Source organism: Torulaspora globosa, chromosome 5 (assembly GCF_014133895.1).
Source record: "Torulaspora globosa chromosome 5, complete sequence".
Classification (NCBI taxonomy): Eukaryota; Fungi; Ascomycota; class Saccharomycetes; order Saccharomycetales; family Saccharomycetaceae; genus Torulaspora; species Torulaspora globosa.
This window is the reverse complement of record NC_050731.1, coordinates 957,364-978,752: the sequence shown is the minus strand read 5'-3', so window position 1 is coordinate 978,752 and position 21,389 is coordinate 957,364. Positions and strand designations below refer to the sequence as shown.

Below are 21,389 nucleotides of genomic sequence, written 5' to 3'. Positions count from 1 at the left end.
TCTAACCTCTGGTCCCCTCTCGCAAATACCTTTTGCTACTGAGATACATATGCTGACGTCCAACTCCAACACCAATGGCTCCAACTACCTCGTCTTATATACCTGTCGTTCCCATCAATGTCAACCTGTCTTATACGTAATACGCTGCATCATTTTATAGGCAGTATAATTCGATATTTTAGCCCTAATTTCGAGAAATGAGCCCTAATGAAATTTCACCAGTTTAATTAACTTTAGCACTGATAAAATAGAGACTTCATGAGTACAATTGGGTGGGTGATTGACACCTGAGGGCCGCCAGACGATGAGGTTTACTCCTAGTGTGCTGTTGGATGCACCTGAATACTATGTGGATCATCTGAATGGGAAACACGACGTGGATAAGTGCACGATTCTTCGAAATTTGCAGCTAGAGACTGATACAGAGTCGATGCCGTCGAGTTTGAAACGACTGTCTAAACCAACGCATATATTGGATCTTACGAACAATGAGCTTGTTGCTATACCCGATCTGCGAGATAGGAGCGACATCCATACGGTTCTACTGTCGCGAAACCAGATCACGGCTACGAATGGCAGGTTGTTGCCCGGCAGGATACGCAATTTGGTGGTTGCGAATAATAATATTTCTACATTGGAGCAGCTGAACGGTTTGAAGAACGCACCTGGCAGCCTGGAAACCCTGGTGCTTCGGGGGAATCAAGTCTGCCATCTACAGGGCTACCGGGAACATGTGCTTCGAGCGGTGCCGAACCTTACGGTACTGGACTTTGAGAGAGTTACGCAAGAGGAGCGAGTTCGTTCAAGAGAGACACAAGAAATCGACATTGCTAGCGAAGCTGTGGCCACCGGCGTCAAGAGAGATAAATCGTTGGAGATCGCGGATCTTGTTGTCAGCAAGATGAGCGAGGAAAGAAAGAACGAGCTGAAAGCTCAGTTGGCAAGCGCTACTTCGTTAGCAGAAATAGCTCGCATCGAGAAGCTTCTCGCCGGCGGCGTCTGAATAGTGTCCGTGGCGTCTGCTACTCAAAGTGGGCCCGGGCGACGCCTCGAGCTTTCGAGACAATCCCCAGTGCTGTAAGGTTGCCACTGATAGTGAGATGGCGGGGTTTCCTCCATATGCGCAACAATCCCGGCTTAACATACCTCCACTGAGCAAGAGTGGTATATTTAGATTATCTATATGGGTTTCCTGCATGTTCCGCTAACATATTTTCTAGCTCTTTAATCATGTTTTCAGTGCGATACGACTCGCTGTCGTACGGCCTTTTGACCATCTTGTACAGTCGGGAACGGTTGCTGGCGGAATGTCTTTTATATTTACTGAAAGAGCCAGGTTCGTGTGTGAGAGCCAGCCTCTGTCTTGCAAGTAGTTCAGCGTCTTGCACCAGTTCCCATTCGACTAGCTTATCCCCTGCTTGTTGAGGTTCAGTCTTCAGAATATTCATATTAGTTTCATCAAGGATGGCTGCTAAAGAGTTCAAAAAGCTGGAATTGTTATTGTTATTAAGACGTTTGAGCACTTCGAGAGGAGGTTCCCACCTCACACCGTACCTTCTCCAAAGCCTTGCACACCTGATGCATAGGGCGTCTACCTTCTCAAGGTTATTTTTTGGCCTTCCGTTGATTGCTCTGCCTGGCGGTCTTTGAGCAAGATTTTGTTGCGCTTCAATGTCGTCTTCATCAAAGCCATCGGTGACTTTATACCACATCGGTGAAAAGTCTATGAGGCAAAACAGACACCTGAAGTAGTTCTTGAGGATGGGCATATTCTCAATATCAAAACACGACTCATCTATGAACCTGCTTTGGCGCTGGAAGTTGCATGCGCTGCTCTCCTTTGCCAGTTTCGTCAGCTTCCTCTCCCTGAGAGACTTCCTGTGAGTAGATTCGCGAATATCTTTGGGCATCTTACTCAGCTTATTCTTAGATCTACCTTTGAAGTTTCCCCAAATCTCACGGCCGCTCGGTGTCTTCTTCCATTGATAATAGTATCTGACGACCATCGAAAGAGACTGAGTGGGGACACAGTCGCTGACATGATTCAGTTCACTGCCGTACTTGGCCACGCCCTCTTCAAATTGGTGGATTTCTTCAGGTGTAAAGGTCGGCTCTTTGAGATTGATCCTGGTTAGATCAGTCTCACAGATATTCAAAGCCGAAGATTCGTCGTAGTCACATAGCATCAGGATTTTCAAAATCATGTCGAGAAAATTGCAGCTTTCAGGAATCATTTCTAATCTGGGGGCAAATTCTTGTTTGCAATGACTAACATAAGCCTCCAATTCTTCAGCGCTTATTTTTGATTCATCCAGCTTCCAGTTTAGTTCTGCACTAGTAGAAGTCCCTCGATTATCTGATTGCTGGTTTTGATAGGGCATCTCATGCCAATTCTCCTGATCATTGCATCCAGACCATTGATATTTAGGACCAATTCGAGACGTCTTGAAAGGATAAGGTAAAAGCAAGTCAGTATCTAACAGATCCTCCATAGAACAGATCATATGCTGCCCAACGTACTGGTACCATGCGCTTTCTCGCTTGATCGGAAGCTTTTCTTGCACTCGAGAGTTAGCAAGGTGATTCAGTCTTCTCTTCTCCTCAAGGATGAGTGATCTCATCGTTTTCTCTTCCCTCTCCACTTCGTGCAGTGCCTCCGATGAGCCCTCTTGTCGACTTAGACATAGATAACAAAGCCAGATTACTCCCTTATTCGGTTTCCTAGTCAGTGGCGGGTTCATACATGACAAGTGCACAGCACAGTCACACTCATCGCACTTCAGAAACTGAGAGTTGTTGCACCACTCTTTGCATGTAGTACAGCGGTTATCCCAAGAGTTGTCAGTTTCCAGATTGTTGTCATCTATGAGAAAGTACCTCTTCAGCACCTTGTGAAACGGATAACCCTCTTCCACATATACGTGATAAAATCTTTTGAAAAGATAATAGAGGAATGGAGATTTGCTGTCCACCCGATTCAGCAAAGTATCAGTGGGATAGACATCGTAATATTTCAAGGTGTGTCGGTCGTAAAGCTGATCGTAATAAAACACGTTGTCCTTAGTGATCAGCTCCAGCTGGCTGTGCAATGTTCCTGGCGCTTCATTCTTGTGTATCACAGTGCATTTACCTCTATAAGACGTAATGGGGCAGATATCATGGTGCAGTGAAGCATACACCAGACGTGAGCTGACGTTTTTCGTATGGTTATGGATATCTCTTGGCCTATAATACCAATTCATCTTCAGTTCGAAATACTTAGATGGTATCTCAGCTGTGTATTTCATAAGCTCCTTCACAAGATGTCGAAACTCTGGCCTGCAGAGAAACTCCACTACCCGACCGATGTAGTAGGGCTCCCCAGGAGGTTCGGAAACCATGTAGATCGTATCATCGACTTTCAAAATCTCACCTTCCGTGCTAAACAGGCATTGTCTTTGAACGTTAACCGTCGAGCCTTCCAGCTCGATGAAGTTCGAAAACCTGCTTGTTTTCCTGAATGACGGAGGTAAATTAGGTACAAAATTCCAGCTGGTCATCTTATCGTCCAGAAAGGCCTGATACCTGTAGCCTGAATCCTCTCTCTTTGCCTTCTTCACCTTGGTATCACCCAACCCATTTCGTTTCTCCAGAGCCTCCAGCCTCAGGCTCAATTCAGCATCAGCATCACTTTCACTATAGTTAACGGTTCTTGATGCTGCCCTCTTCTTGGGCAGAGCAGCATCATATGGATTCGCCATCTTAGCCTACTTTTGTTCCTTGTCAGTAAGAGATCTTGCTGGTACTAATAAATTTATTAACTGTTGCTTAACACTACAATCGAAGCCAAGCAGAGAGGGCAAACCAGAAGACGCAGATTCCTGGGCAAAGTTTGATGCTACTAAGATGGACTCAAGAACTTCACCGGAAATCCCAGGTATAATTCAGCCTGCCAACGTCACGCAAGATTTGAGGATGATGATATGCAAGCTGTTAAACTCACCAAAACCAGCCAAGACATTCCCTGGATCGCAACCAGTGTCGTTTCAGCATTCAGACATTGATGAGAAGCTTTTTTCACAAGATTACTACGTGTGTGAGAAGACTGATGGTCTGAGAGCATTGATGCTGATTTTGATTAATCCAGTGACAAGAGAGCAGGGCTGTTTTATGATCGACAGAGAGAATAATTACTATCTTGTGAATGGATTCCGGTTTCCGAGACTTCCTCGCAAAGATAAGAAGGAACTACTCGAAACACTCCAGGACGGTACGTTGATTGACGGAGAACTGGTGATCCAGACAAATCCAATGACAAAGGTAAAGGAACTGAGGTACTTGATGTTTGATTGTCTAGCAATCAATGGTAGGTGCATCACGCCTTCACCTACGAGCTCGAGATTGGCTCACTTGGGCAAGGAATTCTTCAAACCGTACTACGATTTAAGATCACTGTTTGGTGACAAGTGCGTTACATTTCCATTCAAACTCTCTATGAAGCATATGAACTTCGGTTACGACTTACTGAAAGTGGTCAATAGCCTGGACAAACTACCACACCAATCTGATGGTCTGATTTTTACGCCGGTAAAGGCGCCATACACTATAGGAGGTAAGGACTCTAATCTGCTGAAGTGGAAGCCAGAGGATGAAAACTCTGTTGATTTTAAACTGATTTTAAGAATCCCCATGGTGGAGGATGAATCGCTCCCTAAGAAGGATCCTGAGAGATGGTATTACAACTACGATGCGAAACCCATATTTGACTTGTACGTTTGGCAGGGTGGTGCAGACGTCAACTCAAAGCTTAAGAACTTTGACCGCCCTTTTAGCAAGAAAGAGCTTGAAATACTACAAAGAACGTACAAAAAATTTGCAGAGTTAGATGTTAGCGATGAAAAGTGGCAAGAGTTAAAGAGTCTGGAAGAGCCACTTAACGGCAGAACTGTAGAATGCTATAAAGATCAGGAGACCGGGGCATGGAAGATGCTCCGATTTAGGGACGACAAACTGAATGGTAATCACACTTCCGTCGTGCAGAAAGTGCTGGAAAGTATAAGCGATTCAGTAAAAGTTGAAGACCTCGCAGAAGTGGTTCCCGAGATAAAAAAAAGATGGGAGGAAAGAAACGTAGGGGATGGCCGCAATAACCATACGAAGCCTTTGCAGCAACACCCCAGTCAGAATAAAGCCGTAGCTGATCAACCCGCATCAAAGACAGAACCTAGTTATGTGGATGATGATGATTGGTCTGAGTAAATAGAGAGGTTTTTTGTATTATTTACAGGCAAGGAAAACCAACAGAAATCTGCAAAGTGTCTTACTTCATGTATGCATTAGAACGATGCTTTTTAGAAGATCCCGTGGATTACCGTTTCCACTCAAGAAGTATTTCTCATCTGTGAGCTTGTCGAGTGAGTTATTTTCGGAATCAGACTCCAATAGTATCTCTGATTTGAAGTAAAAGTCCATTAATTCTCTTACTTCTTCCTTAGTCAACTTTGGAACTTCGAATTCCTGAACTTTGCCTTTTTTCAGAATCTCCGCTAGCTGTGGATCGTAGTGATATCTTTTGATATATACGTCCTCTGGAATCTTACCTAAAGCGACAGGAAGAGTTCTATTTGTTCTGTCGACGCCAGAAATTGCTAGCACACAAGCACTGTTCTTGTTAGGAAAGCAGATTTCTCCACTTACAATTCCAAGAATGGTCTTGCCAAGTTGGAACTCAAAAATGCTAATATTCTTGTTGTTGGCATCTTTATAGCTTGTGACAGGTCCTGTCAATATACGCGAAAAGTTATCAACTGTGAAAAGAACTGGATGACTTTTTTGACCAGCCAATTCAGAGATGACGGCTTTGAAAAGCTCTCCGCGGTTGCGACCCAATGTTTTAATGGAAAGTAAGTCAAATAAGGTGTTCTTACCTTTGATCAGTGAAATATGCTTCTTGATGGCAGAATCTTTGGGATCGGCATTAGGGAACTTATAGTCCGAAATTAGTTTCAAAGAGCGTAAAATGTTTTCATCATTTGACTTTAAAATCTTTCTGAGTAGTTTCTTCATGTACATGGGCTGCACGTATTCCTTTAACTTGTCGTCATAAAAGAAGTCGCTGCGACCATTGAGAAACAGTTCTGGATAGGATATATGGATGATTATGTTGTTAGAATCGCATCCAAATGCATGAAGCTGTGCCAATAAAGTGCTCTTTCCTACACCTGGTTCTCCAGTAAGGACAAATGTTTTGTGATCGCCAGTCTGCAGTAAATTTATCAGCTTGCCTATGCTATCTTTACGAATTAGAGATACTGGTTTTGGGAAGAGCTCATTGAATTGATTCTTGTGGAAGGAACCTAAATGGTAAAGAGATCTGTAGTGTTTATTCGAGTATGACGATACTCTGTTCAGAGAGCTAGCCAATTCTTTCGGATTGAAGGTTGGGATTTCAGTAGGAAGCGCATACTGATTCAGTTTGCTGAAACTCACAGTGTCAGCCCAATTCTTGTAGAGTGTGTCATTAGTAATTCTCTTGGCCCCTGCCCTATTTCCTGATGCTTTCTTGGCGAAACCTTGCGCCTTGCCACGCGCAGGGGCCGCAGCTTTCGCTACCGTGGTAGTGAACAGTTGCCTATATTGAAGTTTAAGCATCTCGGTAATGCCAACCAGGCGACAATAAGGGCTCAATTGCAGTTTTGCAGACCACGGTCTTCGATATCTGCGTGTACCATCAAGTCTATTGACTTTGAATGAAAAATTTCGGGTCACTTTCGACGTAAGCTCCTATAGTTCACATATTATCGAATTCTGATTATTCTATATCCATTAATTGTACATTGCAAACGTTCTTGATGCTTGATTCAAGGTTAACGCTTTCACGACTCAGCAGGCTTGTCATCGCTTAGCTCCTCCGCGGATTTCGTTAGCGATTGATGGTTTTCTTCTGTGCTGTTTGAAATGCCTCTTGCGGTCAGAAACTCGAAGACGCTCTTTTGAACAGCGTTTCCGGTCTTTTCATCTGATTGAGAACCCTGCGCCCCTGTTACTCTGTCAAAGTTATCGATGTAATTGAAAAACGCGTTGAAGACATTCTCATCGACTTCCTCCTTATAAATTTTGTCGTAGATGTGCTTCATCTTGAAAGCATCCATCTCGGCTTGATACTTGGAAAAGTCAATAGGCTTGTAGCCAAATTTTTCTAATCTTGTATTGTAACCTTCAAATACTGGCGATTCCAAGAGAAGACCTAACGCTGGCGCCTTGGGGATATTGAGCTTCTGCGGACCATAGGCCTCGGAGATGCGGTTTGTTGGACAGCCGCACCTAGTAATAAGCGTTGCCATTGAGATCATTTTGCGGATTTGGTGTAACATGAATGACTGACCATGAATCTTAATAGAAACCCATTCAGTCTTTGCGTCCCCAATCACAAACGGCTGGGAAACTTTAATTTCCTTCATGAATCTGATTGCACTGGAATCTTTGAAATCCTTACCAAGCGTGAAGTTGTGGAAGTTGTGTGCACCGAGGTATTGCTCCATAACTGCCGCAAACTTTTTGAGCTTTTCCTCAGAGATCCGGTATTTTCTTCTATGTGAGTTCTCCAACTGCTTGTATTTCTTTACTTTCAAATAGAGCTCGTCGCTACCATCAAAAACCTCCCTAGCAGGGGGAACATACGACTTAATCTCCTCGAGTTCTTTCTCGGTAAATTGCTCGTGAGCTTCGTTATTCAATTCTTCCCAGAACTTTTTGGACTCGATATCGTCATCTAAGATACCTGGCAATTCCATTTTGCTGTCCTCGATGCTCTTATGCAAGATGGTGCCTGGTTTGGGACCGATGAGGGAATAGGTTGGGAGGAGGTACTCGTACCACCGCGATCCACACATCTTCCGACAATCAAATGCTTTGTTAACTCTCTCAATATCCCAAATACGAATTCCATCAGGCAGTTTTTCGTTGATTTTTTCCTTTATCTCAGGATCCTCTATGATAAGCTTCAGAGAAATCAAATTTCCACCTGCGTGGACCCCCTTATCCGTTCTGGCAGCTCTCATGAATCCATTCTTTTTCAAATCATTCGAGTTGGCCTTGGATATGGCACCCGCTTCGACAAACGCTCTGAACAGCTCAGCCTCAATAGTGGGATTTGGTGGGTTGTACTGCATGCCGTGATAGCCAGTCCCGCAGTAGCCTATCATCACAGCGACTTTACGCTTGGGCAAACGAGGTTCCTTGGCTACGGGACTTCCACTCTCATCGACCAACGGTTTTCTATCATGTTTTCTGCAAAGATTGCTCGTTAGTCTCTGTGATTCCAATTATGGATTGAATGGCGACCTGACATACATACGCTCTCTTCTCGACATGTTCATCCTCGTTAGAGGCTGATTTTCCATCATAATCTGCTTTGCGTGCCTTAGTCCATTTATGTTGAGCACCTCTCTTATAAGCTTCGTTATCCACCTGATCATCATCATATGCGGGCCTCAAGTTATCATCGGACATTTTGAAGGCTACTAATGGTCTGTTTTGCTCAAGTCATCGATGACTGCCAATGTGGATTACGCAAATTTTTCAAAGCGCTACCGCTCATCAGCGAAAATAGAAGACATAGAGCAGACGGTTAATTCGCGGAAGTGTAGAAGATCGCATCTCCTAACCGAGAGTCCACAGTCGTGATGAGACTGGCAGCGTCAAGATAATTTTGCGGTTCATTCGACTTAATTACCGCTTTCTTGTGTTGCACTAGATAGGGAAATCTTTATTAGCTTTGCCTCCCAACTTCTCCAAAGTGACCTGCAGTTGTCAATTCTTGCTGTAAGTTGTGGGAAACCTCTCGAATGCCCTTTACACGGAACCTTGTTTGAAGACGCGGCCGCACCAGCTATCGGCTCGAGATTCTCCTGAACGGTACCAGCTGATCTATGAACACCAGCGTTGCTGATATCAAGTGCATCTCCCGTCTGCCCTGCGCCACCTGCTGGCATCATACCATCCCAACCAAAAGAAGAAGAGGCTCATTGGCGCATATCGCTTACTCCTATCCCTCAATTAGCAGGCAACTAGAGCTACTATAATCCAAACACGCCCTAATTAAATAGCCGCCCAGCTCTTCTCGGCCTCGCTTGAACCAAACAAGCTGCTGCTGCAAACAGCACCGCAAATGCATCATAACGCTGGTCGAAACACCCAGAAAACCGGCTCATCGGCTAGTCTGATCAACTTGTTCAAGGCTGAAAGTCAAAGTTGTCTTATTCAAGCTAGCTTCAAGAGCTTCAAGAGCTTCGTCTGAAGTGATCTGAAAATTTTCTGGCATTTCAAGCGATGAGATGCGATGAGCATATAAGAGATGGACAGTCATAGGCAGACAGATGCCTTTAGCGGTCTGCTTTTGACTGATTTCGAAACGCCGTATTATTTATAATCATGAGACAGCTTACGGAGGAGGAAACAAAAGTTGTTTTTGAGAAATTGGCTGGTTATATCGGCAGAAATATATCGTACTTAGTGGATAACAAAGAACAACCGCATGTTTTCAGATTACAGAAGGATAGAGTATACTATGTGCCGGAGAACGTTGCCAAATTGGCCACATGTGTAGCGAGACCAAACCTGATGTCATTGGGCATCTGTCTGGGCAAATTCACGAAGACAGGCAAGTTCAGATTACATGTTACGTCCCTTACGGTGCTAGCACAAAACGCCAAGTATAAAGTTTGGATAAAACCCAATGGTGAGATGCCATTCTTGTATGGTAATCATGTTCTGAAGGCTCACGTCGGTAAGATGTCCGACGACATCCCGGAGCATGCCGGTGTGATCGTCTTCTCGATGAACGACATCCCATTGGGGTTCGGCGTCAGCGCGAAGAGTACCAGCGAGGCACGGAATCTGCAGCCAACTGGTATTGTTGCATTCAGACAGGCCGATATTGGCGAGTATCTAAGAGATGAGGACACGTTGTTTACTTAATGCGAAGCAGAGAAGAAAAAGTTGTATACTAAATGAAGAAAACACTCTCTTTTTGCTATCTTCGTTCTATTTACTCATTTCTTTCTATTCTTGGCTTTCTTCGAACTTTTGGCAGTTTTTTTGGAGATATCAAGAGCCTGTTCTGCCTTCTTGCTGACAGCACCTCCCTGGGTTTGCTTGGCGAGTTGCCTCTTTTTGGGTCTATAACTGGTTCTGTCCTTTTTTGGAAGCCATCTTTCGGGATCTAAAGTTCCCTTAATGCCATGGTGTTTGATGAATCTGGCCAAACGTTCCCTCTTTTTACGGTCCCTGACTCGATCTGCCCGGACTTTTTTAACCATAAATAAATTGGCGACATTATTCGAAGCCTTAGTTGGTTCCAAAGGTTTCACCCCAGCTGCAATTACAGCTTCAACATCGACACCTTGCGTAATTTGGGCACCTTCTTCTGCATCCAAATCCTCGTCTGATAGGATTTTGTTGATTAATCGGTCACTGCAACATTTCGAAACCTTTTCGAAAAGGCTCTTGGCGTTTTTCAGATCTGTCTGCTCTAAATGCTCGAAGGCAATATGCTTCCAAAAGGAAATTTCACTACTGGCCTGTGCGGACAAATTGAGCAATGAGAAATCTTTCATTAAATGGTTCAAAAGTATGGTTTTCGAGTTATTTCTGCCAGTAATTTTGTATAGTTCCAAGAGAATGTAGCAAATCGCTTGAATATTCTCTCGATCGCTTGAACTCTGAATTTCCGGTGTTGGGCGCCTTTCCCATAGCCTATTTAGAAAACGCTCTCCAAGCCTGATAGCATTATCCCATTGTTTTTCTATCACTTGAAGCTGTATTGTTAAAAGAAGAAAGCCAATCACACTACCATTAGGGCCGCTTTCAATCATTTTCAGAGCCTGATGATACAGCTTTTTGGCTTGCGATTCATAGCTCTCAAAGTTCATGTTATTCACTATCTTCCTGTAATTATGCAATGTGCGCGATAGCAGCGAGCTCTTTGATTGTATACTGTCGCTGTTGAACAAGTGAAGAAATAGTAAGTTTCGGTTTATTGCAGACCACTGTTCCTGAGTAAAGTGCTGTTTGTTGATTCCATTAAGTGCTTCCGGATTGAGTTCCCTCAGGACGAGGTTTAGGTTTGTCTTGTATTTTGAAAAGTTAATAAATGCTTTTTTGTTCATGTTGGCCAACAAGGCAATAGGAGAGTTCTTATCCAGCTTTGAAATCAGTTTGTCCAGCAATTCCTTACTTTGTTTTGTGTTGCCAACCATCTGATAAACAAAAGAAAGTTGCAACTCAATGGCATTTATATCGCTCTCGTAACCGTCTTTCACAGCCATTTCGCCCGCTCTCTTTAATAGCTCTATGGCTTGCTCGTACTCGCCCCTCGCAGATAGGATCATGGAGTTGTTGTAAAGAAGATCATACGATTCTTCGGAAACGGTCGAAATATCTGTGTCGAGGGCAAGTGACGCATTCGCAGCTAGGGGCACTCTTTCGTTGCATTGTAGTTCCAAGTCATTATCAGTTCCTCGTGAATTGTGCGACGCCAAGTAGTGATATATTTTCTGTGTCTCGTCATATAGTCCATTCTTGTAACAAAACTGGGCTCTCACATGAAGGAACCCTCTGATCGATAAAGTTTCAATCTCTGATTTGTCCGCTATTGCATCAATCGACTGTGGAACTAATTCGCTATAAAGCTCCTCGAATTTACGGGTTTCATTCAATTTATAGTAGATGTACAGTTTCTCTAAGGCGATTTGGTCGCCATAACGTTCGGCAATTTCCTTTTTTTCCGACAGTATTCTAAAACCTTGGTCATATTTGTCCTGTTTGATCGACGCCACCAAGTAAGCTTTCAGTACCGCTCCCAGATCGACGCTGCTAGAACCATTATTCAATACATTCATGCACGTTTGCTCTACTTTAGCAAACTCGTCCTTTGTCGATTGAACATTCAATTGGGAAAGCAATTGTGTCAAACTTTCATTTGCCATGTTCTTAGGGAAATTTCTGGCTTTCAGACCGCTCAAGAGATGTCAATTGGAACCTTCAAACTTAGTGGCTAACCCAGATCTTAGGGTTAAACCATCTATTGATGTTAAGTTCACCTAACTTTGACCTAAAATTTTTCAACTAGCCATATCACTCCTTACGTCGCATCAACTACAAGCTCAATAGGCATCTCTAGATATGGTGCAGCCATTATCCTAGTACTGGTCGATGATCAAACCATAGTTTCCTGATGAAACTTCTGAAACTTCCTTTGAATCCTCTTGGGCTTTATGGCGGGCTATTGGTACGAAATTATGCGAAGAGAGCGTTGAAAACCGAGCGATCTAGAGGTTCTCTCAAGTTGGCAAGCTCTGTGGGGCCTAAGAAAAAGATACGTTCCAGGAATAGCTCGAAGGATAAGTCTGAGTCCAAAGGTCCTAAATCTTTTCGCTATGGAAACTTTGGTGGTTTAAAAGACAGTGTTTCCAGCAATGGCGAGGGAAACGAGAGATTGCTATCAAAGATCACCGATTTCGACCAATTGAAAATATTACCATCTGTTAGGACAGCTGTGAGGCAAATCATTGAGGCCGAATCTCTCTACCAGGGTAATGAGATTATACCGTCGCCTATTCAGGTCATGTCAATAAAGAGAATGGCATCTAGGCTCATGGATCCTAAGCTACAAGTGCATGCAATTGCGGCGGAGACTGGCTCAGGTAAGACTTTGGCATACCTTGTTCCTCTTTTGGACTATTTAAAGAGGCAAGAAGTTGAATTTCCGGAGTTGTGGGAGAGTTTGAAGGATAAAGCTGTAATAAGGTCTGTGATTTTAGTCCCCACTCATGAATTGGTCACGCAAGTGCATGATACAGTTTCGAAGACGGAGGGTGTTCTTGGGCTGCATACCTACAAGTGGGGGGCTGGGTCGCCCTACACAGAGTTCTTGGATAAAGTGAAGGAAAGAATTGATATTCTGGTTACAACGCCAGCGAAATTACTCTCGCTATTCAATATCCGAATGATTAGTAGAGCCGACAAACTCCTTTCTCATGTCAAATTTATGGCTCTTGATGAAGCCGATACTCTCATGGATCAATCTTGGATAGAAGAGACGCATCAAGCAATCAGAAAAATGCCTAATGCAAATCATGTGGTATTTTGTTCGGCTACGATACCAACCGAGTTCAATAAAACGCTTGATAGATTATTTCCCACGCTTGTTTCAATAACCACGCCAAGGTTGCACAAACTTCCTAGTATGTTGGAATTCAAGATGATTGATGCTTCTCTAAATCCATACAAGGGATCGAAAATAAAAGCTTTGGCACAAACTTTGTATGCCATTGTCAATGATGGAACGGAACTTGATTACGAAAAACGATGTATTGTATTTGTAAATGAGAAGAAGGACGTTCCTGGCGTGGTTGAAAAGCTATCCAAAACCTATGGACATGACTGCGTTGGACTCACAGGCAGTGATACTGCTGAAGACAGAGCGACTAAAATCAAGACCTTTTTGGATCCTCCAAGGCTTTTGCGAAGTGCAACGACCCGCAATTCAAAAGACCGTAATGTGAGAAGGGTTAAGGTACCGGATTCGAATGTTACTATTGTCTATGATAACGCTGCGCGGACTGAGGAAACGAAATCTCCATTGAAAGTTCTCGTTACAACGGATTTGATGGCCAGAGGCTTAAACTTCAAAGGCGTTAGAAATGTCATTCTGTATGATGTTCCCAAGACATCTATCGATTTAGTGCACAGGGCGGGTAGAACAGGTAGAATGAGACAGAGCGGTAGAGTATTTATGATAGTAGAGAAATCTACTAAATCGTGGGCAAGAGCAATTCCCAAGGTTGTTAAGAAAAACATTGCAATATCATGAAACGTTAATGAGACTGTATATAGTGCTAATATAATTTCTCGCAGCTTCTCACAGGCATTAGGATTTGATAAAAGAACTTAAAGATTCACTTTTACCAAAAGGATTTGTGCTTCAGTATCCAGGGATGCTTCTTTACTTCTCGAAGCGAAATTCTATCTTTGGCATTATGTCTCAGGAGCTTTCTTATCAGATCTTGGGCATCTGAAGAAATAGTGTTAGGAAACCTCAGATCTCCATTGACAATCCTCTTGTAAGTTAGATCCTTGGACTCCTCCTCAAACGGCGGACAATTCACCACCAATTCATATGCGAGAACCCCGAGGGCCCAAATATCAACTTTATCGTCATATTCCCTCGAATTGATCAATTCTGGAGACAGATAGTCAATAGTACCACACAGCGTTTTCCTTTTTGTCCCTCGCGGGCTCACAACGCTTGAACCAAAATCAGTCAGCTTGATGATATTGTTAAATCCAATCAAGATATTTTCAGGCTTGATATCACGATGTATAATGTTTCTCTGATGCAAAAAATCCAACGCGTCCGCCATCTGATAGACGTAATGAGAGGCCCTGATATCGTTGAAAGGCCCCTTCGCCTTAAGTAGTTTGTAAAGCTCGCCATTAACCATGTACTCCATCAAAAGGTACACACGCTTTTCATCGTGAAAGAACCCATACAGCTTTGTTACATGAGGATGATTCAAAGCGCTTTGTATTTCCACTTCTCGCCTGCATTGTTTCTGGGCATTGTTCTGAACGAGCTCCTTCTTTTCCATAGCTTTCATTGCGCAAATAAACCCTGTCTCCTTGTGTCTCACGCAATACACTCGTCCAAACTTTCCCTTTCCCAGCTTCTTACCTATTTCGAAATCGGCCAGCGACAGTACTTTCAGGCCCACAGTGGGAGATTGCTTCGATTTCGAGCCATCGGATTGCAATCGAGCCGGCGATGGGATCAAGCTCTGCTCCTCGCCCCTGTTTCTTGTCGCTACCGATCCATTTCGCAGTAATTTCGAAGGCGATGACTGCTTCAATGAAGTCTTTTGTGGCGAATAGGACATTCGCCAGCTCTTTACCACATTACTGCTGCCAACAGCGGTTTTCCGCGATCTAGATCCCATCGCATGTGCGGATCGCCCATTATCTAGCCTCATACTAAGCAGAATGCTTCGTTGAAGTAAAGAATCCCTCCTGCTCTTTTGGGCTTCCATCTTCTGCTTGCCCTGGACAAATACCAGCACTCCAACGGTCTGCCTTTTGCCCTGTTTAAATAAAGAGATTGTTCTCGAGGATTAAGCAGCCTCTCCATATGTTTACGCGCCGAAAGATCTGTAAACAAGACAGTCGCAAAATACGGATTATAAAACACGCCAACTGGCGCCTTCAGACCGCCTATATGCCTCCTTGGGCGCTATTTAGGTTACCGCAACGTCGGTTCACCTCTTACTGGGGCAAAATGCAACCATCGGCGGCATGAAAGCGACGCGTACCCGAGCAGGATCTGCGGTGCAAACGCCAGATGGCTCGTTTCTGTCTGACGGAGGGAGGATATTCTCTGTTCACCACTAGGAGAGACCTGAACTGTTAAGATTTACAAGTTAGATCGCTTGAGCGAATGGACTGACCAGCTTCACAATTGAGCGGCGCTACCATATGAAGCTGGCAATAATGATGACGAGAATCTCAGGGAAATGAGTTCTTTGAACTCGACGGTTGGTTTGGCCGCCAACTAGGATCTCTAGACGAGGGTTAACCAATACTTTGAATCCAATGAATGCCAGACTGTCTTCTCCAATACCTGGTGAGTTGATAACTAAATCCTTACACCAAGCGCATGTGGCCCATCGCTTGTCTGATTTCAACCGTAATCGACCGTTATAACAGCGCAGTCTTTCCAGAGTAGCAATAAGCACCGATGCAATTTGAGAAGATCCAGCGGTTATTGGATTGGGGGGGACGTTTTGGTGTCGAGATTCCGAGTGGAGTTCGCTTTGAGTTCGATGAAATTGAGGGAATCCGCTGTATTTGCACTGAGCGAATCGAGAGCCCGATGCTGAGTATACCCAGCGACTTAATTATCCGCAAGGAATTACTAAGTTTAGCATTGCCAAATATCACCTACAAAGATGCGGATTCCAATACATATTTGAAGTTTTTACTGGCCAAGTTGATGTACGACTGCCGCGATGAGCAGATCAACGAGTTGCGCGGAAAGTTTAAACCGTATTTGGACTGTTTACCTGCCGTAGTAGAGTCACCACTTATCTGGAACCCACGAGAGCAGGCTTTATTGGAGGGTACAAATTTGGGGAGCTCTCTTCGCGATAAATTGCACGCTATCTGGAGGGAGTGGTACACTGCAATTCAAAACTGTGATATCTTTGACAAAACTGCTATTCAAAAGGATTTAGAATTATATGAAAATTACCATGGGACCTCTATGGAGATAATTTATGAAAGTATACTCAAGGAAACAGTTCATCGGACGCCTGCTGTGTGGTACTCATTCTCTGCATTCTTGTGGTCGCATTTAATATTCTTGTCCAGAGCATTCCCTGAATATGTCTTAAACAGCAAATGTCAAAAGCATCATGTTATGCTGTTACCAATTGTGGATCTGCTTAATCATGACTATAAATGCAAAGTCGAATGGCTTGGTAGTGCATTTAAGTTCTCGTACAAATATTTGGGGTCCGCTGAGAAAGGCACACAATTGTATAACAATTACGGTAGGAAAGGAAATGAGGAATTGCTATCAGGTTACGGTTTTGTGTTAATGGACAACCCGTGCAGTTCTGTCGCTTTAAGGATCAAGCTGACTTTTGATAGTATATCTGAAATTTTGACAAGTGAACCAAGTATACGATTACTAACTCTCGAGGATTATACGACATTTGCGTTTGACAGAAGACCTGGCGGTAACGAGAACCCAGAAGGAAAAAATGCAGAGCATATTTATCGCGAGGGCGTGACGTACCTCATCTGTAAGAATAACGAAGGCTCATTACAAAATATGCTAAGCTTGTTTGCTTATCTGAATAAGGTAGATCAGGAAGATTGGAAAGAATTAGCTTCCCAGTTCCGTGGCCTGCAGAGCTTGAGGCTGGCTCTGGACCAGAAACTACGGCAAATAGATGTAAAATGCGTTGAAACAGAACCCAATCTTCAGTACCCGATTGACCACCAGAGAAAGCAAAATGCAGTGACTTACAAAAAGGAACAAATTTCGATACTGAAATGGGCCCTCTCACTACTAAAATCGAAAGAGAAACAGTGGTTGAGCGAAAACAAAACTGCGTTACTAACGGCAAAAAAGGTTATGAAATATGACCCGAGATTCCTCGATGAAGAACTGCCCGCTATGCTTGGCAGAAGTGTGGATGATTATTTGGCATCGCTCAGCTCGCACCAGTTTCTGGCGTTGTGGATCTCAATGAAGCTCTTCAACAGATCGTTCGTGGCAAAGTATTCCTGGGTGGAGGAGAACTACAAGAATTTCATTTCAGGCAAGCCCAATTTGGCACAGATTTGCAGTGATCCAGAGGCTGATTCTTTTCACAGCGCTTTGCTCGAGAAGAGCGGCGCGCGCTTCAGCATTAGCGTCGAAGACATAAGATCAGTGTTCCAATTTCTAGCCGGCAGAACATTCACAAGACTAGCATCAAGAGATCAAGAAACGATATTGGTAAGAAGACTGGATAAGTGGTCAACTCTAGATTAGTAATGAAAAGCCACTTGATTGGCTCGCAGAGAAGGTGAAGTCCGGGTAAATAATGAGCAGAAGTTCCACAACTACAGAAGACTTGAAAGTGATTTGAAAGTCATCGATGCGATGAGACTTCAAAATCGATAGTCGTCAGAGCTAGCTTTGCTGAGTTTATCTCGCCACCATTATCATGCATTTTAATAGGGCTGGCGCCTTAGTTGCGTTGCTCTGCGTGGCGATTTATTGGTTTCTAGGTGGAAGATCATCGATTGCTCTCGCGGGTACCGTCTTTTGTGGGATCGCTTACAAGGAAGCCATTGACTCAGGGAAGAATTCCTCCTCTGAAGCTAATAGCTCGGAAGCTGCGGCACCTAAGAAGAAGAAAGGATGTTGCGGAGGAAAAGGTGGGAAGAATTGCTGTTCATCCAAAGGCGGTGAGAAAAAATCAGGCTGTTGTTGCAGCAGTAAAAAGATAGAATCGAAGGATAAACAGGACTTTATGATGATTCCCGGATCGGAAGCTTCGAAAGAGGTGAACTTTCCGGATGAGATTGATTTCACCAATGCTTTCAAACCGTCAGGCAAGAATAATGGCGCCAGTGCGAAGCCTCGCAAAATTATCTCCAAGCCGAAATTAATTTCCAAGCCCAAAAATGAGGATGGTCTGGTCAAGAGCGCCATGACTATATCTAAAGACGCTCTACTATCATCTCAGATCTATATCTTTTACAGTTCATTGCAAGGTGCGGCCCAACGAGCAGCTTCGACAGTACATGAGACTCTCTCTAAGATAGAGGGTTTGGACCTTGAACCGATTTTACTTAACTTGGATGAACTAGATGACATCGATGAATACTTTGTGTCGGTACCCTCTGAAAACGCCCTCTATTTCTTAGTTTTGCCTTCATATGACACAGATTGCCCATTGGATTATTTCCTGCAGACCCTGGAAGAGAACTTCAACGACTTCAGAATTGATAAATTTCCTCTACGCAAGCTTGTCGGTTACGGTATATTAGGTATCGGTGATTCTGAATCATGGCCAGAAAAATTCTGTTACCAGGCCAAAATGGCGGATCATTGGATAGCCCGTCTGGGTGGAAGAAGAGTTTTTCCGGTTGGAGAAGTTTGTATGAAGCGTGGAGGTATCTCAGACGTTCAAAACTGGGCAAATCTGCTCTCTGAAACTTTGAAAGATGATGAACCCATTCTCTATGAGTACGATGAGACAATTGACGAAAATCTCCAGGATGGCGATGATCAATTGGGAGATTTAGAAGACATCGGGAAAGAATCGAACGGCGATGAATCCCAAATCAAACAGATGGTTGCTGAAAATAGCCCGACTTACAGGAAACTTACAAAACAGGGTTATGTTATTGTTGGATCACACTCTGGTGTGAAAATATGTAGATGGACTAAGAGCGATCTGAGAGGAACAGGTTCCTGCTACAAACACTCTTTATTCAACATCGTTTCTAGTAGATGCATGGAGCTTACACCATCACTAGCGTGTTCATCAAAATGTGTCTTTTGCTGGAGACATGGCACAAACCCTGTATCAAAGAACTGGAGATGGGAGGTTGATCCACCGGAATACATCTTAGAGAACGCTCTGAAGGGCCACTATTCTAAGATCAAACAGATGAGAGGAGTTCCAGGAGTCGTTATGGAGCGATTCGCTAAAGCGTTCCAGGTCCGCCATTGTGCTCTTTCCCTTGTGGGCGAGCCAATCATGTACCCTTACATCAATAGGTTTGTGGAACTGCTGCATGAAAAGGGAATTTCAAGTTTCCTGGTCTGCAATGCTCAACACCCCGACGCGTTAGAGAGTATCGGTAAAGTGACTCAACTGTATGTCTCCATTGATGCTTCGACGAAGCAAGAATTGAAGAGAGTAGACAGGCCACTATACAAAGACTTCTGGGAGAGAATGCTCTCATGCCTAGATATTCTGAGAACTAAACAATCACACCAGAGAACCGTTTTCAGATTGACGCTGGTCAAAGGTTTCAACATGGCAGATATATCCTCATATGCCGACCTCGTTCAGCGTGGTCTACCCAGCTTCATCGAAGTGAAAGGTGCTACATTTGCGGGCTCGTCGGATGGTAATGGGAATCCTCTAACAATGCAAAACATACCATTTTATGAGGAGTGTACGAACTTCGTCAAACAATTTGCAGCTGAACTGCAGAGACGGAACCTCGGTTATGATATTGCGGCGGAGCATGCTCATTCCAATTGTATACTAATAGCCAGCACAAAATTCAAGATAAACGATGAATGGTACACACATATTGACTTCGATAAGTTCTTTGAACTACTAAGGAGCGGCGAAAATTTCAATCCTATGGATTATATTGCCAAGACCCCAGAGTGGGCTTTATTTGGCAATGGCGGTTTCGCACCTGGGGACACTCGGGTATACAGAAAAGGTAAGAAGAAGTCCAAAAATGTGCCAAAAGCGGAACCAACGACATAGAACCGTTACATCCTCTTCCGGAAGGATTATGTAAATATTATGTATACTTTTTTGATATAAGTTACTGTTCGGTTAACTTACCAAAATTTCAGACTCTTGCGGAAAAGCGAGAAGCCGCCATCGCTACGGTCTGCATTTGAATCAGCTGTTTGTTTCATCCTTTCTTGTAATGTTTCAATAACCAATTTTTCCAAATCAATCGAATTATAAGCTCTGTCAAACTCCTTTTCAGGAAGCAGGTATAATTTCTGCGTTGATAAAGGAGCTTGCAGATTGTAAGTTCGCAAACCACTGTTTAGCGTTTTTATTCGACTCTCGAAATATGATCTTTGAGAGGTCTTCCAAAGAGAGAACCTTGCCTGAAGAAGTTCCCCAGTAGATCCAAACCTTGAAGTGATTTCCGATTTTGCACTCTCCCAGGTAGCATTATGGCGCAAGATTCCTGTCTTATCCAGATAAGCCAGCAGTTCATTTTCGAACATGGAAGCAGCTTCCCTTCTGAATGCAGAGATGTCGCCATTCACCCTTCCTTGGCTTTCAATCCAAGGCGGAGCGATATTCTGTCGTACAAGCATATTATTCAGATGATGTTCTGTCCTATCAATGTGCTGATTGAGCTGCACAAATGAGGAGGGTTTACCTTTGATATGCTCCAAACCATCAAATCCGCCCTGCTTCATGCTCTCCTCGATCCTTTGATCAGCCAAGGAACGTAACTTCTCAAAGGATCCTATCGGCGTGAATTTCTCAGCATAGAGCGTTCTAAACTCTGACTGTTCAGTCTCGTCGATCTCTTGCTTTTGATCTCGTTGGAACTTCAAAACTCTGTCTTGAGCATCCTCCAGCTTACGTCTGAAGCTCTTGCTTGCTCTGACAGCTCTCGGTTCCTTGGCGGGCAGTGCAGCATTAATGAAGCCAACGTTTGCAGCGACTGACGAGGAAGAACCGTCAGGTTTACCGGTAGAGTCCAAAATCATCCTCAAGGATGTGAACTCTACGCCCTCCTCTCCCGTCCAAGGCTCAGAGACCGCAGTATCTTTCGATTGCTGATTGACATGGTTTGGAATCTTTGCATACTGTATCTCACGGCGATATCTCTCCTCGAAAGCTTTCTGATCCAGTTTCTGATAAATCTTCTGCAGCTCTGCATCCTCATCCACCAGACTTTTGCCTTGGGTCAGCTTTACCAGCGGGTCATCTGGATTTGGGTCATTCTGTTCCTTCAACTCTTGTAACCTGGCTGCCAGATAGCCTCCGTCATCCTTGGTACTTTGAAATCTTCGAGGACAGTACCTATACCTCAGTAATGCTAGTCTATTCATCACAACAGCTCTTATTGTGCGG

At 43.8% G+C, this 21,389-nt stretch overlaps 12 protein-coding genes across 12 annotated transcripts; 6 read left to right on the top strand and 6 right to left on the bottom strand.

The window, feature by feature from the left end:
* Positions 1-304: 304 nt before the first annotated feature.
* LEA1 (U2 snRNP complex subunit LEA1) lies at positions 305-1,003 on the top strand (the record flags this gene model as incomplete). Its single annotated transcript, XM_037284416.1, has 1 exon — positions 305-1,003. One exon carries the CDS (start codon positions 305-307, stop codon positions 1,001-1,003), a length of 699 nt encoding a protein of 232 aa, XP_037140312.1.
* A 172-nt stretch (positions 1,004-1,175) lies between these two features.
* SNT2 (DNA-binding E3 ubiquitin-protein ligase SNT2) lies at positions 1,176-3,740 on the bottom strand (the record flags this gene model as incomplete). Its single annotated transcript, XM_037284415.1, has 1 exon — positions 1,176-3,740. One exon carries the CDS (start codon positions 3,738-3,740, stop codon positions 1,176-1,178), a length of 2,565 nt encoding a protein of 854 aa, XP_037140311.1.
* A 145-nt stretch (positions 3,741-3,885) lies between these two features.
* On the top strand, positions 3,886-5,238 carry CEG1 (mRNA guanylyltransferase; the record flags this gene model as incomplete). Its single annotated transcript, XM_037284414.1, has 1 exon — positions 3,886-5,238. One exon carries the CDS (start codon positions 3,886-3,888, stop codon positions 5,236-5,238), a length of 1,353 nt encoding a protein of 450 aa, XP_037140310.1.
* Positions 5,239-5,304: 66 nt separating this feature from the next.
* On the bottom strand, positions 5,305-6,630 carry RSM23 (mitochondrial 37S ribosomal protein mS29; the record flags this gene model as incomplete). Its single annotated transcript, XM_037284413.1, has 1 exon — positions 5,305-6,630. The coding sequence occupies one exon, from the start codon at positions 6,628-6,630 to the stop codon at positions 5,305-5,307; it is 1,326 nt and encodes a 441-aa protein (XP_037140309.1).
* A 224-nt stretch (positions 6,631-6,854) lies between these two features.
* Positions 6,855-8,351, bottom strand: PUS1 (pseudouridine synthase PUS1; the record flags this gene model as incomplete). Its single annotated transcript, XM_037284412.1, has 2 exons — positions 6,855-8,268; positions 8,332-8,351. The coding sequence occupies 2 exons, from the start codon at positions 8,349-8,351 to the stop codon at positions 6,855-6,857; spliced, it is 1,434 nt and encodes a 477-aa protein (XP_037140308.1).
* A 1,060-nt stretch (positions 8,352-9,411) lies between these two features.
* Positions 9,412-9,957, top strand: NIP7 (ribosome biosynthesis protein NIP7; the record flags this gene model as incomplete). The annotated part of the gene is made up of 1 exon (XM_037284411.1): positions 9,412-9,957. One exon carries the CDS (start codon positions 9,412-9,414, stop codon positions 9,955-9,957), a length of 546 nt encoding a protein of 181 aa, XP_037140307.1.
* Positions 9,958-10,031: 74 nt separating this feature from the next.
* On the bottom strand, positions 10,032-11,966 carry SRP72 (signal recognition particle subunit SRP72; the record flags this gene model as incomplete). The annotated part of the gene is made up of 1 exon (XM_037284410.1): positions 10,032-11,966. The coding sequence occupies one exon, from the start codon at positions 11,964-11,966 to the stop codon at positions 10,032-10,034; it is 1,935 nt and encodes a 644-aa protein (XP_037140306.1).
* Positions 11,967-12,214: 248 nt separating this feature from the next.
* MRH4 (ATP-dependent RNA helicase) lies at positions 12,215-13,852 on the top strand (the record flags this gene model as incomplete). Its single annotated transcript, XM_037284409.1, has 1 exon — positions 12,215-13,852. One exon carries the CDS (start codon positions 12,215-12,217, stop codon positions 13,850-13,852), a length of 1,638 nt encoding a protein of 545 aa, XP_037140305.1.
* A 91-nt stretch (positions 13,853-13,943) lies between these two features.
* Positions 13,944-15,065, bottom strand: IPL1 (aurora kinase; the record flags this gene model as incomplete). Its single annotated transcript, XM_037284408.1, has 1 exon — positions 13,944-15,065. One exon carries the CDS (start codon positions 15,063-15,065, stop codon positions 13,944-13,946), a length of 1,122 nt encoding a protein of 373 aa, XP_037140304.1.
* Positions 15,066-15,769: 704 nt separating this feature from the next.
* On the top strand, positions 15,770-17,575 carry RKM1 (protein-lysine N-methyltransferase; the record flags this gene model as incomplete). The annotated part of the gene is made up of 1 exon (XM_037284407.1): positions 15,770-17,575. One exon carries the CDS (start codon positions 15,770-15,772, stop codon positions 17,573-17,575), a length of 1,806 nt encoding a protein of 601 aa, XP_037140303.1.
* A 175-nt stretch (positions 17,576-17,750) lies between these two features.
* TYW1 (putative tRNA 4-demethylwyosine synthase) lies at positions 17,751-20,045 on the top strand (the record flags this gene model as incomplete). Its single annotated transcript, XM_037284406.1, has 1 exon — positions 17,751-20,045. The coding sequence occupies one exon, from the start codon at positions 17,751-17,753 to the stop codon at positions 20,043-20,045; it is 2,295 nt and encodes a 764-aa protein (XP_037140302.1).
* A 77-nt stretch (positions 20,046-20,122) lies between these two features.
* HG536_0E05380 (uncharacterized protein) lies at positions 20,123-21,367 on the bottom strand (the record flags this gene model as incomplete). The annotated part of the gene is made up of 1 exon (XM_037284405.1): positions 20,123-21,367. One exon carries the CDS (start codon positions 21,365-21,367, stop codon positions 20,123-20,125), a length of 1,245 nt encoding a protein of 414 aa, XP_037140301.1.
* Positions 21,368-21,389: the final 22 nt, after the last annotated feature.